This window comes from Phodopus roborovskii, unplaced genomic scaffold (assembly GCF_943737965.1).
Source record: "Phodopus roborovskii unplaced genomic scaffold, PHOROB, whole genome shotgun sequence".
NCBI lineage: Eukaryota > Metazoa > Chordata > Mammalia > Rodentia > Cricetidae > Phodopus > Phodopus roborovskii.
Window position 1 is genome coordinate 9,573,483 of NW_026125444.1, and position 19,161 is coordinate 9,592,643.

A 19,161-nucleotide genomic window follows, 5' to 3' on the forward strand; every position below is an offset into this window, starting at 1 on the left:
TGGGGTTTCCGTGCAAGTCAAAACAGAAGGGCAGAAACAACCCTCATCCGTTTTTGAATTCTCTTGTCCACTCACTCATCTGTTTGCTTGCCATTTTTTCTTAGGATAGACCACGCTGTCGAAAGTTACAGAAATAAAACAAATGGGAAATGCCATCACAGAACCCACCTATTTGATATCATGCTGAAAACAGATACATATCTAAATGACAAGGAACATACAGCTTCTCACCTATCCTCTCTGTTGCCAAGGGGGACAACTCTGACTTTAAAAAGGTAATTCTAGAGAGAGAATTACAAGAAAGAAAGGCGAGGTGCCCCCGCCCGCACCCCCCTCCCCGTGTGCCTTTATCCTTTTCATTCAGAGGGTAAATTCAGATGTGGTTGGGTAAAGCAGCTACACTTACACCCAAGGATGCTGAGACAGAAATGCCCATCACTTCTTTGCTCTTTAGATTGATTCAGTCTCATAGTGACCTCCTCTAAGGACAATGTGACAGGATGAAAGGTTGTGACACTCCCAGGTCTAGTCAGACAGTCACAGAGGCTCAGCCCAAGAGCACCCCCCCTCAGAGCTCACTGTTAGCCAATTAGAGACTGAGGTTTCCAGATGGTGAGATACGGTTCTGCTGCTGGGCCAATCAGGCGCCAGGCGGGGTCGGGGGAGGAGATGCGAGGAGAAGCCTGGGGCGATGGAGACACAGAGACATCAGCAGAAGTTTCTCACCTTGGAATGTGAGGGACGCTCCGGCATCTCCAGCAAATATCCACCTCTGCGTGCAAGGACCTTAGGCTACTTTCTCCACTTCATCCTCCTGGGGCCTGGGGGGACTGCTGATAGCTTCTGTCCCTGCTGCCCTTTTTAATGTTACCATTCAGGAGAAAGAGAGCAAGGAACAACTGCGTGCTAGGGAACTGACCTAAGGCCCTGTGGGCCTCTGGAGAGAGGGGACAGCAGAGGAGTGGCTGGGGCTGGGAGACTCCATGCGTGGGCCATGGACAGAGCGGCGCTCCTGGCCCTGCCCAGCTTGTGTGCGCTGTGGGCAGCCGTGCTCTCGCTGTTCCCCTGCGGAACCCAGGGCAACTGGATGTGAGTATGGGCTCTGTGGAGGCATGAAGGGTAGGTGGCCAAAGGGGTGGCCTGTGCCAGGGAACTTTCAACTGAGGCCAGGGGAGGAGGAGAGGGAGCCCTGGGACCGCGCTGACCTAATGCATCGGGGTAGGGGAGGAGGGGAGGGGGCCGACTTATGGCAGGGGCACCTTGTCTTACAGGTGGCTGGGCATTGCCTCCTTTGGGGTACCAGAGAAGCTGGGCTGCGATGGCTTGCCTCTGAACAGCCGCCAGAAGGAGCTGTGCAAGAGGAAACCTTACCTGCTGCCTAGCATCCGCGAGGGCGCCCGGCTGGGCATCCAGGAGTGCAGAAGCCAGTTTCGACACGAGAGATGGAACTGTATGGTCGCGGCCGCCACCACCACCCCGCTCGCCAACAGTCCCCTCTTTGGCTATGAGCTGAGTAGTGGTGAGTAGTGGGGTTGGTAGGACATAGAAAGAGACAACTTTTCTGCCAGTGCCTTCGTTAGAGTGAATAGTGGCTGCACCGTCCAGTCTTTGCGAGATATTCAAATAGGGAAACTGGGGCTACAGGGGCCAGACCCCAGTGTGCAGGTGCAGCCCTACAGAGGGACACCCCAGATCTACGGACACTTGGGCTGCAGTTCTCCGTCCTTCCCGTGGCCCCTGGCAAAGTTGCAGAAAAACTGTGAGTCCCCACCCCGTCGACCCCTCGGACCCCGTGGCGCCCCGCTCCGTGGGTGACCAGCTGGACAAACATGAGGTCTGCAGCCGGGAATGCTGCTGCCGCATCTGCTTTGATTTAAGCAGCTCTGTGGCGCGCAGAACTGCAGACAAGTAGCTAATTGAAGGACAGCCACACGTTTTATTGACTCCTGGAAACACCCGATTTAGTGTACAACGATGATTTTTTTTTTTTTTTTTTTAAAGGGACTGTCACCTGAGCGCGACTTCTTTTACTTCCCCTGGTTTTCTGTTCCTTCCATCTCTCCCCGGCTGAGCGCATTTTTCGCGATACGGGAAAGTTCCGGAGGTGGGGGGAGTTCTTTCACATGTGTGCATGATGATTTAGCAAGGGTAACGGTACTCGGAGCCAGGATGCTTCCCGAGACACTAGCAAAAGTCAGAGGGTTTTAGGCCCAAGTCATTGAAAGTTGCGCTCACTGTCTTTTTTAAAGTTTTGTTTCCGTTCGTACTGCCCCTTTGACCCTTCCCTACTCTGATACTGCTTGTGCCTCCCAGAGCTGTGCCTTCCTAGCTCCGAGTTTTGGCTGACAAGTGCTGCAGATGGATCCCTGGCCTGGGGGTTGGGGGTGAAGGGTAAGAGGCTGGAGGAGAAAGAAAGAAAAGTAAAAAAAACAGAGAAAAATTATGTATCCTAAACAGTTGCTGAGGCATAGAAGCTTTCGTTGGTGAAAAGGGTTATGGAACGACCCGCACGAGTGAAACTGTTTCTATTCCAATCTAAACATCTGGAAAGAAAGAAAAAAAAAAAAATCTACTGCTGGGTCCTTTCTAGTCTAATTTGTGAATGTCCTAATGGAACTTTGATTTCAAAGATTTTAACTCCAACTCTACTGACTGAGTGCAAAATGCAACTTTTTCAAAACAGGACACTTCCACAACAATTCTTTTTGCAAGTTTTCAATTATCTTTTATTAGTTTTATGAGTAGATGGTCAGCTGTACTGCATAAAATGTTAACTACTTAGTTGCAGTGATATTCACTATATCCCTTTTAAAAATCTTATCTTTAATGTTAAAGACAATGAATATTTACCTAGCAATTGTCTTGATTTTTGTTAATTTTTAACTTTCATTCTGACCCGTGTTGTCTATTCAAAGAAAAATCGCACCAGAATTTTCTGTTTGTGTTTTGTGAATGCAGCATACTTTGAAAAAAGATAAGAAATCTGTTTCCTTTTCACTTGCCATTTACATCATCTATGCAAAGGATTTACATTCAACATAAACTAATGAGCTGCTGCTACTGTCCATGAAACACTAAGACAGATACTAGTGAGGATTACAAAAACAAGCATAAATTTTAATATATGAGAAGAATGGGTGACAATATGGCATGTGACATCCCATGATGTGGGATCCTGAAAAATAATGCTGTTTTTTTAAGTCTAAAATATTAGATTTCCTTTTCAGTATTCACCCATTACAGCAGCCATTGTAAACACTTGAAAAATTGATTGCCTCATAAGCCAACGACGAGCTTTAGGACTGAATTTCAACAGAAAATGACAGCTCTGTAATTTATTAATTTTTTTCTCCTTAGGCACCAAGGAGACAGCGTTCATTTATGCCATCATGGCTGCAGGCTTGGTGCACTCTGTAACCAGGTCATGCAGTGCAGGAAACATGACCGAATGTTCCTGCGACACCACCTTGCAAAATGGTGGCTCACCAAGTGAAGGCTGGCATTGGGGGGGATGCTCTGATGATGTCCAGTACGGCATGTGGTTCAGCAGAAAGTTTCTAGATTTCCCCATCAGAAACTCCACAGGAAAAGAAAGCAAAGTACTGCTAGCCATGAATCTACACAACAACGAAGCCGGAAGGCAGGTATGTATTAGAAAATTAAATAAGACCCCAGCGTCATTGGGTAAATAGTACTTAGGATTATTGCTTCTGGGTGAATCCATGCCAACGATTTTAAAACCAAACATTGGCAGTAGAAGAAATAAATAGGCATATATCCTTTTCTGAGTGTGTATTGACTACACTGGTAAGCTTTCTTAGGGAATATACATCCACTATTTAATTTTTTGGAAAGCAAAAGTTTTTATGGAAAAAATTGTTTATTTTATAAAGTAATTTAGGTTCAATTAAGACTATAAAAGAATATGAACATAAAGTTATGGCTATGTTAAAGGTAATGACATTCTAAACTATGGTTATATTAAAGATAGTTTTAGAGGAGGTGAATAGAAGGACCCAGCCCCTAGTGAATGCCTTTATAAATTCTGGTTTTAAACATTGTTTTTTAAAAAAGGAATACGTGTGTACCCTACTTAGCTTTTATATATTTACATTATGGACTATTGATACGATAAAGTTTGGATTCTAAAACACTGTTGAATTGTTTGGCAATTCACCGTAACTTTCCTAAAAGGCTATAACATTTTTATGAATGCATATTTTCTGTCATAATAAATTTTTCAAGACAGATATAATTTTGAATTTCCAATAACCTGTGAAGGTCCCAGTGTTGTTACCACAATTGCCACATCCTCCTGAAGTAAATTCAGACAGTTTGCAGCATCTCTTAGGAATAGTTAAAGTATATGTTGCATTTGTTTTTTACATTTTTGGCAAGTGAATAATGGAGCTCATTCACAAAGTTTGGAAGTTCTAGCCAGTTTTCTTTATTTAACTGCCCTCATTTAAAACACAAAAAGCCAGAAGACTCAGTAAAATGTCACCAGAACTCCTCAAGTTTGCATTTACAGTCCCATTTAATTTGAATATGCAATCCAAAAAGGCAAAATAGAAAACAAGACAATCCCATAAATAAGTTATACAAGTTTCCCATATTTTTACTCAGGAGCTTCAGAAACGTTATTTGATTTCACTAACATTGCCTTTGCTCTGCACCATAGTAATTTGTATAACCTTTTTCCCTTGGGATTTTTCCATTGTGAAAATAAGAATGAGATATTGATGGATTTTTAAATAAAGAAATATCTATTATTTTTAACATTTTAATATGAAAGAATTAAATGCAATTAACATTGTTCTCTTAGACTCTAGCATTAAGCTCAAGAAAAACATCAGGGTACACCAAATCACTATATTTATTTAAAAGCTGAGAAAACAATCACATAAATATTCATTATTCATCGTTCGTTGAATGGTTTGATAACGATTTAAAAATTTAACCAAAAAAAAAAAAAATGAAACTCAGTTCTTCTTATGATTAACTCTTAAATAAATGTAGTTGTGTCTGAGCTTATGAAAATTTCCAACAATTGTATAAAAGAAAATTAAGGTTTTTGTTTGTTTGGTTTTTGTTTTTTTGAGACAGAGTTCTCTGTATTGCTTTGGAGCTAATCCTGGAACTAGCTCTTGTAGACCAAGCTGGCCTAGAACTCACAGAGATCTGCCTGCCTCTGCCTCCCAAGTGCTGGGAGTAGAGTCCTGTGCCACCAACACCCAGTTTTATGGATAACATTAAGTTTTATTTCATACTGTGTGTTTTCAAATTAGGGGGGTATACTTGACTCTATCATTGTAAATATTAGTTTTAAACAGTTATTTACAATTTGATTTTGTTTTTTTGGTTTTTTTATCTATAGCAATTTTAATGCACTATTGGCTAGGGGAAAAATCAATTTCCCCATATTACATAGATTTTTGCTATTTTTCCATATCGACAAATAAATAGTTCAGCCCATATAGAGGTACACATTTTGTACAAATTTCATTTTCCCTTCTTTTGCCTCATATTATTCTAGAAGGAATCCTAAAATATAACAAAACATTTACCTGGTTATTCTGAGGGTAATACATGGGTGTTTCATTGGCCTTTACTTGGGAGATATTCTAATTCAAAATATTTTTATGTTTCTTTCCACTGCTAGGTTTTTTTTTTTTTAAGTCTAAATAAACAAAAAAGGAGGTTTCTCTAACATGGACAAGAAGCTGACTCAATTTTTTAATATTGGCCATTATGATTTTGATCTGTCAGGCATATTTGTCTGAGTAAAGTTTAAGGTCTGCATTCAATTGAGTTGGTTTTTCTAGCCTCAAAATCCCAAACTCAAAATGTAGGAAAGCGTTCAGAGAAATGTGGGTACTGGCGCTTAGTAGCACTATGAGCAGGATAGATGATTTTCTAACCGCTGACCTTAAATACTCTGATTCCCACTTGGTTTCTGACACCATTCCTAAAGTTATGACTCCAAGAATAATGTTGCTGGGCGGCGATTGGCTGCGAGAACGATGTGATGTCTTCCAGGGGCAGAACTTCTGGGAATAATGTGACTTGGAATATTTATGGGTATTTCTTTTGGTGTGCTTAAAATATTTCCATTCTTACCATGCCTACCTCATAAACTTTTAAGTTTTCCTACCCCATAATTTGTTTTATTATGAGTAACTCAACAAAGTGGGAAGGGCAGACCCCAAATTTTCATTGACCTGTTTCAAGAATATTTATAAGTAGTTGAACAACACATCTGTGCTTTGCTTTTCAGCAGGTTCAAATAAATTTGGGGATAGAAAGGGATGAAGAGGGTCAGAGGAATCTACACACACACACACACACACACACACACACACACACACACACACACACACACACACACACACACACATCCAATCTTAACTTACAAAGTTCCTAAGTTAAACCCATCCTCCAATGACTGACACAATGAAATATTGGTTACAGAACATTCTACGCCAGTTTCTGGCCATTCCTAATGAAGTTTGGGTAAAACAATACGTAGAAACCAATCTCTGCCCACAGCATTATCTTAGACTCAAAATTGTGAGGCAACTAGTCCTTAAATCATTTCTCATGCAACATCTTCTTTTGCATTCAGTTCCACTGATACATCCTTCCCATTTTACCTATCAACCCGAAACTTCCATGAAGGACCCCTGTAGATTAAATGCCACCTTCCTAATTGCTCTCCTATAGTTTTACACTATTCCACCAAAATGCGCACATCTGTTTGCAATAGTTAACAAAACATTCCTCTGCTAACGTCGTTATAAACCTTAACAACTCAACTAGAGGAGAGAGAGGAATTTTCTCATAACCACACACAATTCATTCAGTTGCTATTCTCTTTTCCAGTTACCAGAAAATATCAGAGCTGCCACCACGGCTCACACTAGATGTTCAACATTATTAATTAAGAGCTCCAGCAGGAAGGATACAGAACACACATTTTGGAGAGTTCCTGGAATATTTTTAAATGTACTTATATTTTCCACTTTCGTTTTCTGTTTGTCTAACTTTATCTTGCTAAGTTATAAAGACTTTATATCATATATCACCAATTTATGTAAGACAAGTGTCGTAACCACACTGTTTATTTTTCTATAAAATTGGAATCACAACTGAGTACCTGTTCGTTAGCTACATATTAAGTGAAAAGGATTTCTTGCTATAAAACCAGATCGAAGTACATGATTTATGAAAATGTGTTCCAAGAAACACTAATGTCGGCAAAGTTAAACTCTGTATGTGTGTGTCTACCCGGAAACTCCGTATTTCATAAAACCTTCCAGGAAGTGACTATGTTGCTCTACTTTAATTACGAGTTCTATCCTTGAAATATTGAGAGGACATGATCATTCAAAGTGTACATGAAATTATTGGGATTCTTCTACTTGAAGTTCATTTATGTATGTAAGTTCTGGGGTAGAAAAATAATATATGCCACATCGATGAAATGAATACTATTTTCTTCTATTTCTATTCTGGCCCCTTTTGATCAAAAGTCATAGAACTAATTATTTACAAACATAAAAGTGGAAAATTATCAACCCCAGTATTAAAAAAAAGTTGTTTTTATAGAGTAGAAAAATCCTTCAAAATCCTAATATAAGCTTAGTAGGTGACAAAATTGAATTTGCAAGCCTCTTTTATTCTTCCAAATTGTGTAGCAACTTGGTGGAGTCCCACTGTTTGGGAGAGAGTTAGGATGAAGCTGGAGGAAGACTTTGCTGGCTCAAGGTCTTCCAGGACCATAAACCCTCCAGCAGTGACTTTCCTTCCTGGTGGTGATGTTTGTTTCTCTTCCTAGTCAGGTTAGCCACGGAGGATGCATTAAAACTGCTTGTGTGAGTGAGTGCATAGGCATTTGAAATGCATCTACTCTGTTTCTCATGCTTTGCAAACCAACAGTGCCCATGTCTGAACTGGTTACAAAAAAAAGGAAGCTGGGCTCTCCGTCATGATATGGAGGAAAGGCAGCTTTAAATCACTAAGTGATGACTATCAGGAACGCTGATCTGGTTTAAACATACACTTACTCTCAGGTCTGGGGCTTCTCGGACAATTTATTTTATTAGCTATACTGATTGAGCTCTTTATTTCTTCATATCCTTTGGCACTTAAAATACAAACAAAGGTGGCATATTGCATTAATTTTAAATATTTACCTGCATGTAGACATCTTAACAAAACAAGGATTTTGTGAATAACAAATGCCAAGAATAAGATTTTCTGTGTGCCATACTGTATATAGTAAGTTGTTCGTTTTTTACCAAAGGATGCTTTTGCTTTGTGTTGTTAAGAAATAGATACATTTATTAATTTTAAAGTTTTCTGAATAAAAATGATTATGTCCTATGTTCTAGAAAGGACAGAATTTAATACTATTCTATCGATTATTTTAAATGCTACTACTCAAAAGTATTAAAAATTGTACAAATCAATATCACATGTTCTCATTTAACGCTGCAATACAATATTACTTGTTTGGAATATTCTGTGTGGTTAGACTGTTTGAAGCATGTTAGAAAATGCCGTTCTGCAGACATATCAATAGTAATAAAGCTTTGGTTATTTTGGAGTTTTGGTAAGAATTTAAAACTTCTTTCATGAGATTAGATGCATAATTTTCAAGTTGTTGAATGGGTGGGTTCATTTTTCATTTGCCCAGCATGTTGACAGAATGTCAACTCTACAGCTAGTCGTGAAGATTTATTAATCTGTTCTGCCATCGTCTGGGAACTGCAGGAAACAATGTTGATACAGAGAGGTTAGAGCCAGAAAACTTTAGAGCTCTCTAGATTATTTTAGGCTCACTGAAAAATTCATCTGAGGCAAGATAGGTGGGACTAGGAGACAAGGAGGGTTCTGGGGATGTAGTAGAGAGTCAAGATGTAGGGACTTGAGAAGAAAGTCCGGACCCTCTCTCCGGTAAGATAGGGCCACAAGGATGCACTTAGATGAATAAAAATGGGTTAATATTTAAGACACAGCTAGCCAATAAGAAATGCTAGTAGCTGGCCAACAGCTTTGGATCAAAAAATAAAAAATAAAATAAAAATAAAGAAAGAAAGAAAGAAAGAAAGAAAGAAAGAAAGAAAGAAAGAAAGGCATTCATCTGAACTAACTTTAACAAAGACAGGAACATTTAGACCTTACCTCACCTCAAACAATGGGTTACCACAAGTGTGTGTGAGCTCAGTTAGTGCTCCAGGCTGGAAAAACTGGACTTAGCACTTAGAAATCAATCTAAAAATTACATAAACATGGTCGTCTTTTCCTTTTCTTCTGACAAGGTCCCACTCGGCAGCCTAGGCTGGCCTGGGCTCACTATGTTGCCCAGGCTAGCCTCAAGTTCACAGCCTTCCTGCCTCAACCTTCTATGAGTTGTGATTACAGGCACTTTCTTCTCTTTTTTATTCTTTGTGTTAAGATAATGTTTTTTCATCAAAGAAAGAGGCTGTGTTTTCAATTCATTTTCCAGAGAAATGGCAGAACTTGTCAGAGCTGCCACACCATAGCTCCTTTTCCCTTAGAAATCTAACTTGACACAGGGTTTCTTGTGTGGTCTGTGACCAGGACATAGTATGTTTTCACTCCCTCTTCACCTGCCTAATGCCACTATAGTGACCAAACCTAGGAAGGCTCATAGAATCATAAAACAGGCGTTGTCACCACAGGGTACCATCACATCATGTAAGCAGCTCACTTCAGCCAATCAGATTCCAGGAATTTGAGAACTGGTTACCTGCAAAGTTCTACTGGCATTTCTGCATATACTATAAAAGTTGGTGGCAACTATCCTGTCAGTATTTTGCATGATAATTACCTAGGGCTCTGGTTGAAAACATAGCTTTTCATTCTGTATACCTGGCTTAAGACCAGGGTTGTCTACATTTCTTACAAGGGATGCTGGAGCATACTTTGAATAGCAAGACCTTGAATGGCATCAGAAACACGCAGGCAAGCACCAACATCCTTCCTCACCCCCAAATGAATGAGGTATTAGAAATAAAGAGTACTTTCCCTATGAAATTTCAGATCATCTTTGATGATAGCAAAATCGGCTGTCCTTATAGTCATTTATTTTTCCAGTTCTTATGTAGCTATATATTTAGTGTAAGGAATTATACACGTGCTATTGCGCATGTGTGGAAGCCAGAAGACGCCTTGTAGGAATTGATTCTCTCCTTCTACCATGTGGTTTCCAATCAGGTCTTCCGGCCTGGTAGCACTCTATGAGCACCTTGCTGGCCCTTCCCACCCCTACTGTTTTTAGTGTGGCATGGGAAGGTTTTCTACGCAGACTTAAAACGCGTACATAGAAATAAATGACCAAAGATTTGAACCCTAAACAACCTTCAAGAGGGTTTACGTTCAGAGCATCATTTTTACAGGGGAGTGAGAAACTTGAGTGGCTGGGTTAACTGTTTCTGCTGTTGAATGAAAAACTGCACAGATGACATTTGAACACAATCATTGTTGGTTTTAGGCTGTCGCCAAGTTAATGTCTGTGGACTGCCGCTGCCATGGGGTTTCCGGCTCCTGTGCTGTCAAAACCTGCTGGAAAACTATGTCCTCTTTTGAAAAGATTGGGCATTTTTTAAAGGATAAATATGAAGACAGCATCCAGATTTCAGACAAAACCAAGAAGAAAATGCGCAGGAGAGAAAAAGATCAGAGACAGACACCCATTCACAAGGATGACCTGCTGTACATTCATAAGTCTCCCAACTACTGTGTGGAGAACAAGAAACTGGGCATTCCTGGGACACAGGGCAGAGAGTGCAACCGTACATCAGGAGGTGCTGATGGCTGCAACCTCCTCTGCTGTGGCCGAGGCTACAACACCCATGTGGTCAGGCACGTGGAGAGGTGTGAGTGTAAGTTTATCTGGTGCTGCTATGTCCGCTGCAGGAGGTGTGAAAGCATGACCGATGTCCACACTTGTAAGTAACGTCTCCATCCAGGCTAGCATGAGACTCCTCAGGAGCAGCCAATGGTTGCAATCTGGAGGGCGCTCCCTGCACGGCTGCAGAAGTCACTGCCTGCAATCCAATTGCAGATCCCTGGGCTAACCTGCGATTTCTTCCTTCTGATCGACATCAAATCACAAGATGATTGTGGAGACTGCTTGGGATTCTAAAGTTGGAAGGGTTGGCAGTTACCTTTGGATGGTTTTGGGAATAGACACTGATATATAGGGAACATCTATCCAGCAAGGAAGGAAGGAAGGAAGAGAGGGAGGGAGGAAAGGCAATAAAGAAAAAAAGCCCTTATCCAGGAGGCCTGGTCCAGGCTCAGGATAAGAGCATAGCCCAGGACACAGATACACAAATCAGTCATGGTGCGTGCACAGCCATCATTTTTTTAAAAAAGACATCTCTTATGGGAGCACGGAGCAGTACACACGATTTTCATTTTCTCTCAGTATTTTAACAGAATTAATTATACCAAGTATTTGTACATAGACAGAAGAGGCTGAAAATTAACTAAGGGAAGAATGCTTGCGTTATCCTTTCACAGACTGCAAAAGGAAAGCCATTGAAAAGAATCCTCACTAAGAGATAAAATGTCCCTTTTAAAGCATTTTTAAAGATGCTAAGCAATAAATAAGAAGAACCAAAATGTAAGAAGTAAAGCATGAACTGGATTTTTAAGTGCCTTTAACCAAGAGGTTTTGTCTAGGGAGTGAAAAGAAAATCTGTAAAGTTTATCTCATTTTCAGTCTTTGGATTTATCCTTTTATTGTAGACCAGTTTCTACCATTAAAAATTCAACTGTGAAATACTGGGAGGTGAAATTCTTAAAAAGAGATGAAAAAATGGAAGTAAAAATATAAAGCCCCTCAAGTATTTAAAGACAGTATTTTGTACAGTATTTTGCTTTAAAAGTTTTATATTTTGTAAATATAGTATTTAACTTATGTGACATACATTAAGACTTAAAGACATTTAAACTCTTAGAGTGCTAGAATAATGAGGTTATGTCGAGAAATAAGAATAGTCCTCTTTTCCATACCACTAATTCATTCTTAAAACATTGAAAAGGTAATTGAGGCAGTTGCCTGGGTGTGTATTTCTTGCCAAAATGACAATTCTCCTCCCTCTTAAAAAAAAAAAAAAAAAAAAAAAAGAAAGAAAGAAAAAAGAAAAACCAAAGCTGTTTTTGGTTGTTTGTCCTTGTTTTTTTTTTTCCAAGACATGGTTTCTCTGTGTAGCTCTGGCTGTCTTGAAAATGACAGTTTTTCTATGCTCTAGAGTAAAGTTATGTTACAAAATATTAAAAATCGTGTTATTTCGGGAGGCAGATAATTGAATTCTCTTTTCCACCTTATCTCTGCTTTATTATAACAAATTTAATAGTAAGGTATTAGATGGAAAAATAATCTAAGGCAGAATAACTTGATATCCTGGGTTTGTAGTATGTTTTATGCAAGGGTTGCCTTCCTGTTTGAATGTTGAATGTTGTTTTTCTGTTTCCTTTCATTTTTCCTTTGGACCTAAGAACAGAAGCCAGGGTTCTTGCTAAGTGAGCACTCTACCACTGAGCTGAGTCCCCAACGCCTCAGTCTTATTTTAATATCCACATAGGTTTGTTCGTATTTCACAAGATATCTAGTAAAACATTGCAGGGCTGCATTTAAGGTTTATTTTAATGTAAATGCTTACACTTTCATACTTGGTTAACTATCTTAGAATTTACATGGAAAAATAGGTTTTTCTAAGCTCAGGATGGATGCAAAGAATGTTTTTTATTAATAAGAAATATTTATCAACAATTTAATGTGTTTTCTATTAATTATTTTAAACCAACTGAGCAACAATTTGAGAAGCAAAACTATGGAAGGTATCTAGAATTTGGGTGTTAAAAAATGAAGTTTGCACATTTAACTGTGACCCTTCAAGTCTAACAGTTACTGTTTGCTAAATGAGAAATACGGATGTGGCAAATGAACAGACACCAGGCTAATGTGAAACACCCCGTTATTCTCTGGCTATAATGTGGAGTGGGGCATTCTGTTCTCTTTTTGCAAACTAAATTATTGCATTGGAAATAATCACCCTTTAAGAGAGAAAGACTATAGAACATTAACACATTCAACTAATTAGAAAGCTTTTCATATTACCCTATCACCTGAGAATCAGTTAACCTCTGATTCACAAAGCGGAGCCCAGCCATGCCTAAACCCAACGCCGCGCCGGGGCCCCCCCGCGGAGCCAAGGAGTAATGCCACGGGGCCCCACCTTCGACACCCCCCACCGTAGCTCCAGCCATTGCTTTAGACTGGACCAGAGGAAGCATTATCAGTAAGTGTCTGCCCTAGTCCTTAGGCTCAGGTCCACCATCACTCCCATCTGATTTCTGGCAGTGTCCTGAATGCCAGGCTCTGTAGCTGTTTGCCTCAAATTCTTGCACCCTGGGCAGCTCCATCTCCGATCTCTTGGTCACATGACCATCACATTTCCTGACCTAATCTTTTAAGGAAAAACAGAGGCCATTTTCTTACATACACTGAAGACAGGAGAAAGATTTCCTTCTCAGAAGGTCTGGCAAAAGTCTTCTGAGTTGGTGTTTGCATTGACTGGTTAAATGTGCTTATATCTGTGAGGTGGGTGTGGGCAACAGGCATTCTTATCTGTCTAGTGGCAATCTGAGTCCTTGATGGGCACCAGCAGTAGGTTTCAACTACAACTAGTTTAGGCAGTTTGAGACTAAGGAGGAGAGGATTATGTAGAGGAAAACCAGGCCACTGATTTACCAGGAATGACCACCATGCCTAGTTCTAGTGATGTGCTTGCAGGGTCTGGCCTCACATAGAACTCATAGCCAGACAAAGCAAACCCAAATACAGTGGACTCTATATGTGGGAGCATGTATTATTTTTTCAACTTAAGAGTTTAAGTCTTTGTTATTGTTGTTTCTCTGATTTGAAACTAACAAGAGACAATGAATCATCTTGAAATTAAGGAAAAATAAACCAGGTATGGTAGCATACACTTTTAATGCCAGCACTGGAAGGTGGAGGCAAGCAGATCTCTGAGTTCCAAGACAGCCTTTTCCAGTCTAGCCATGGCTACATAGTGAGATTCTATCTTAAAAAATAAATAAATAAATAAATAAATAAAATAAGGAAGAGCATATTGAACAATAGCATTATCTGTAACCTCTGCTTTAGGACTATGGAAAGTATTTCTCTGATAACAGCACACTAGAGAACCTATTCATTCTTTTGAATGTAAACAACCACAGTATTCTCTACTCCTAAGTTGGATGGTGTTTGTTTTGATAGTTTAAGGAACTACACATGATACCAAGAATAAGGGCATTTCATTTTGTATGTTTGCATGCTATGATTTCACATGTCCTTGCACCTTTAGAACCATGTGACACTCCCAGTACATATTTCTGAAATACATTTGTTCTGAAGTGTTGTTAGTACTGATATGTTCTGTTGTATAAAGATCAGTACTGAAGATTTAACTGTGGCCCTTAAAATTCAACGAAGTTACTTTTTATTAAATGAGAGGCATGGAGGCCAGCCCTTTGTGAGTTGCTGCTCGTTTTTGTATCACCTCCCATAAGTCCTCAGAAACTGGAAAATAAGGCACTAGTTACTTAGGTCCTCACTCAAAGCCCTGTGATCTGCTAAGCAGATGTGATGCAGTTCTGACTCTTTCTCCAAGAACCACAGATAATCCCCAAGATAAACCTTTCTAAGGAAATCTAAGTTACACTGATTCTTGCTTTAACTTCAGTTTTACTATGCAGCAAGTGTAGCACGCTTTGGATAAAGAGCAGTGCTGTGTTATAGCATGAAAGGGGACAAAGTGGGACACTGTAGAGGCATCCTGCTTTGCCAGTGAACTTGCAGTGGTGACCACAATCTATGGGTGAGGCTTTTGTTCAGACATGACCTTATAAGGAAGAGGAGGGGCTGGCTCAAACTCTTGAGTTGCCATGTAGCCAATGAAGGAATAACATGCTGAAGTCTTAGGGGTAAGTCACAGCCTCGTGGTAATACATTGTTTAATAGAAATAGGTTAATAATTAAGATAGAGCTAGCCAATAAAAAGCCTAAGCCGTTGGCCAAAGAGTTTACAAAAAATATAAACCTTTGTGTATATATTTCGGACTAAAGGGCTGCTGGGCCTGGCAGGGCAGAAATTCAGCTTCAGAATACCAGAAAGAGAGATGAAAGAGTCTCATTCCCTTTGAACGCAAATATAACTTTAGTAAACAAGTTGATAGCGTTTGCTGTATAGTTGGCATGGGCCAAAATAAATATCATTCATATACATATATATGTATTAAATTTCACTCATATATATTCTTCACAATATAAATTAGGCACTGTTATTGTGGCTCCATTTCTCAGATGAGGGAAGTAAGCGCAGTAACCGTCAGTCAAGTAGCCCCTCATGCTCAAACAGGATGAACCAGCTACATCTGTGCCCTCCATAGCCACTCTTTTCCTGTGTATCTCATGGGATCCCAATCATCAGTGGACTAGGTTTACACCATGTAAAGACTTTGAGGGATCTGTTTAAGTATAGTCAAATTATAGATGTTCTTCATAGTTTGGCTATATAAACTTGGTTAAGGAGCTCAAAGTGCCTGAAGCTAGCCTCTATTTCAGATCTCCACAGCGCTAACAGTTGGATTACCCAAGAAGCTATCAGTCTTCCAAGAAGAAATGATCTGAGTAAACAGCAAAACGATTTAAGTCAGCATAAAATAAATATACCCTTGCTGATGTGTGTGGAGCCGACTGCTTCACAAGGTATTCTTTTTAGAAAATAGATAACATTGGTGGTTTCTAATGGCTTATCTTCATACAAAAAGTAAAAATCCGGAAAGGGGCGGGGGAGGGAGTTGCACCAGGCTAAAGCTTTGAAAGGAAATGCTAGAGAAAGTAACCCTCTGAGTTACCCTCAAGAGAGGACAGCACCAAATAAGAAGCGAGTCGACACAAACCAAGGTTCACACGTGTCTTTTAATGAACGGTTAAGGGGAAGCATCGGATTTCTAAGAATTGGGAGCAAACTGTGGTGGGACAAAGACTGTCCATTCCCTGTGACTGACCTCCATAGCTGCCAAGAAACATTAGTAACAACCTAACAGCTGTATCTACCTAGTTCTGGGTATCTGTGATCACAAAAGGTAAGCCTGTGTCCCCAGTGAGTCTTTCTGATGAGTGAAGGCCATCACTGTGTTTTATTGGATACTTCAACACAACTTAAACGCTAAGGCAAGCTGGGCGCGGGGTCACACAATTTAAATCAAGCATCTCCTTTTTCTCAGTACATAATCTCCATTCTTCACTAGCCCTATGCACTGCCACTCTCACATCTTAAACTCTCCAGAACACTAATATTTGCTCAGCTCAAGCTCTTTGGGAAAAAAAAAATAGCACACAGTAAGATAGGAAAATAGGAAAACTGAAGTCAATGGGATGGATACATAGTCTCTGACAGGCCTTCTATTTAATGAGTAGAAGATGATTTCACAAAAAAAACTAATTTCATTATTTTGAGAAATTCTTCCCTTTGCCAATTTGAAAATGTTTTCTCTCTTCAAATAACCAACCTATTATTTCCCAAAATACTACTTTAAACTTCATTGACTAAATATAGAAACCGCAAAATTCTAGTTGCCACAATACCTGCCACCGTGTCCCATACCCATGGGATTTAGAACCTATTCCAGAATACTTCCATAATAGAATTTTGACAGCTACTTGCAAAATACACAACTGACCATTCTGCTGGCTTTCAACCTCTTTCTCACCAAGAGTTCCCAATTTCTGTATGAGTCTAGGAACAGGCTCACTCGCTCATCCATTGTCTCACACCTTCAACCTGCTAAAGAGCAGAAAGCCACTGGAGGCAGAGTACACTGTCTACAGCAGGGACCTACATCCTATTCCTCACACCTAAGGGAACTCACCAACTGATGCTCCTACTCTGTATGCTTGGACTTTCCAATTTACAGGCACGACTGACTTAGTCTAAGAACTGAACATACCCAGATAACAGTGTCCAACATAATTCACATTTAAATCTTTCCTATGCTCAGAGCTGAACACTCAAGACATTCTTGCTGTTCATTTCTGTTCAAAGAATGCAGGTGTCTAATCAGGTTCCCAACAGAACTAAAACTAAGCACAGCGGTTTTAGAGCTGAACTTGAAAATTATTGATTTCCATGTCAATGTCATCATGTGTAAACGATAATGCAAAACTTGACATTTAGTTTTAGAGTAAGACACCAAGAGTCCCATTGGACTCTTAGGTAAAAGCTGGATCCTGGGGTGAATGTTAACTTTCCTTTGCTTGAAGGGGCATCTCTACAGAAGAAAACAATTCTGTTTGGTAATAGTACATACAATGAGCCATCATATTTCACTGGCAATGCAGAAAAGCAAGACATGAGACAATTCACTGTCCTTAGGTTGAGTTTGTTTATATGAAGCTGTGTCTGGTGGCACCAGCCTCACAGGTAAGGCATTTGGTTGACACATTGTGGAAAATGCCCTTGGAAATCCCCCAAAGCAAACAATAGCAATAACAAAAGTTTCAAAATCCCCATCTAAGAACCTCCTTCATAGGCTCTTCTAAGCAAGAGGCAAGTCCTAGAGGGCCTGCCACTGAACCCCCTTGTCTCCCTATCCCTAATACTTTATCTTATTGCCCTGCAGCCAGGTTTTAGGATTGGGGACCAAGGTCTGTGTTCCCTACAAGATTCCTTACAAGTTCATGCATACTAGCTTGGCAAGCAGAGCCCTTTGTATTGGATTTGAAATACTGAGCACCTAGCAAGAAATGAAATCTTGGATTCTGCATGAGATGGGTCCCTTGGCATTCAGAGTAATGAACGAGATAGGATGTGAAAGTCAGTCAGAACCTTGGAGATCAAAGATGGCCTCACGTGTAGCTGCATCTCACCCATTAATGAGGTCACTGACTCATTACTGATTCCTTTCTGGCTTAGAACTGGTAAGGTAGAGATGTACACACTTGGTACTTTTCTGCATCTAAGTCTGCAAGAAGTATGGGTAATAACAGTAACTGGATTTAATGGGTATTTTATCCTTTGACTGGCACCATAAAAACTCTAGTACTATCTACATGTTTTACAAGAAATTGACAATATTCACACCATAATAACCAGTGGACACACAAAGCCACCTCAGGCACTTCTGGGGCGTTATACCATAACTGCACTACTTCCTCTTACAGAATTCCCCCCTTTAAGGTTTCAGCACTCTTCTGATTACCAAGGTTAGCAAATAGAAGCTAATTCTATGAAATGTTAGGAGCTTGCATCGAAACTCTCTACTCATACAGCCTCAAGTTCTCTCCATGCTCAGTGCACTACACGCTGCCAAACTGATGCCGAGCTGGACAGTGAGTTTAGTTCAGCAGCAAGCAGTACCTGTCAGCTCAATGGGCTGGCAATTCTCCTAATGCTAACAACATGGTTATGGGACAAACTGAAGATAAACGGCTGCTACCTAACCTCAGGGCTGACCAATCCCTTCCCCCTTCGACCACCACGGAAGCACTTTCTCCATAGAGTGCTTTCAATGTGTACTGGAGGAAGACTTAAGAGTCCCCAAGGTGTCTTCACCAGCCTCAATCCTGTCCTTGGATGTTCCATTATACTACGTGACAGCAACCAACTGCCATTCCCTAAGCCTGATTGCTTTTTATCCCATCTTACTCTTGATTTGATGGAGGCCGAGAGTTTCAAGAAGGAATAAGAGGAGAAAGAAGGGATTTGGGAGGTGGGGATTGTCTGATGATTTGGCATGTGAACCTTTAGGAATGCTCTAGAAAGGGTAAATTCCGTCCCTAGCTTCTGCAGCTCCACAGGTATGAATTTGAAGAGGTGGGAGTAACAGGTTGAGTGGCAAATCTTTTACCCAGTCAACAAGTATTTCCCCTGCTTTCGTACCCACTTGAAAAAGATGTCAAATGTGTTTTCACTTAAACTGCTTTGCTCATTGAGCACAGTGCATTTCTCTTCTTTTTCTTTAAAACATACTAGGAGAGAGGGCTGACAAAACAAAATGAACAATGAGTCAAATTACAATTTGTATAGACCTTTGAAATATAAAACACAAGCTAAA

General features: G+C 40.2%; 1 protein-coding gene across 1 annotated transcript; it reads left to right on the forward strand.

Annotated features, from left to right (window-relative positions):
• The first annotated feature begins 758 nt into the window (after window positions 1-758).
• On the forward strand, window positions 759-11,048 carry Wnt16 (Wnt family member 16). Its single transcript, XM_051175737.1, has 4 exons — window positions 759-1,089; window positions 1,272-1,519; window positions 3,358-3,644; window positions 10,520-11,048. The coding sequence occupies exons 1-4, from the start codon at window positions 995-997 to the stop codon at window positions 10,982-10,984; spliced, it is 1,095 nt and encodes a 364-aa protein (XP_051031694.1). The 5' UTR covers window positions 759-994; the 3' UTR covers window positions 10,985-11,048.
• The last annotated feature ends 8,113 nt before the right edge of the window (window positions 11,049-19,161 follow it).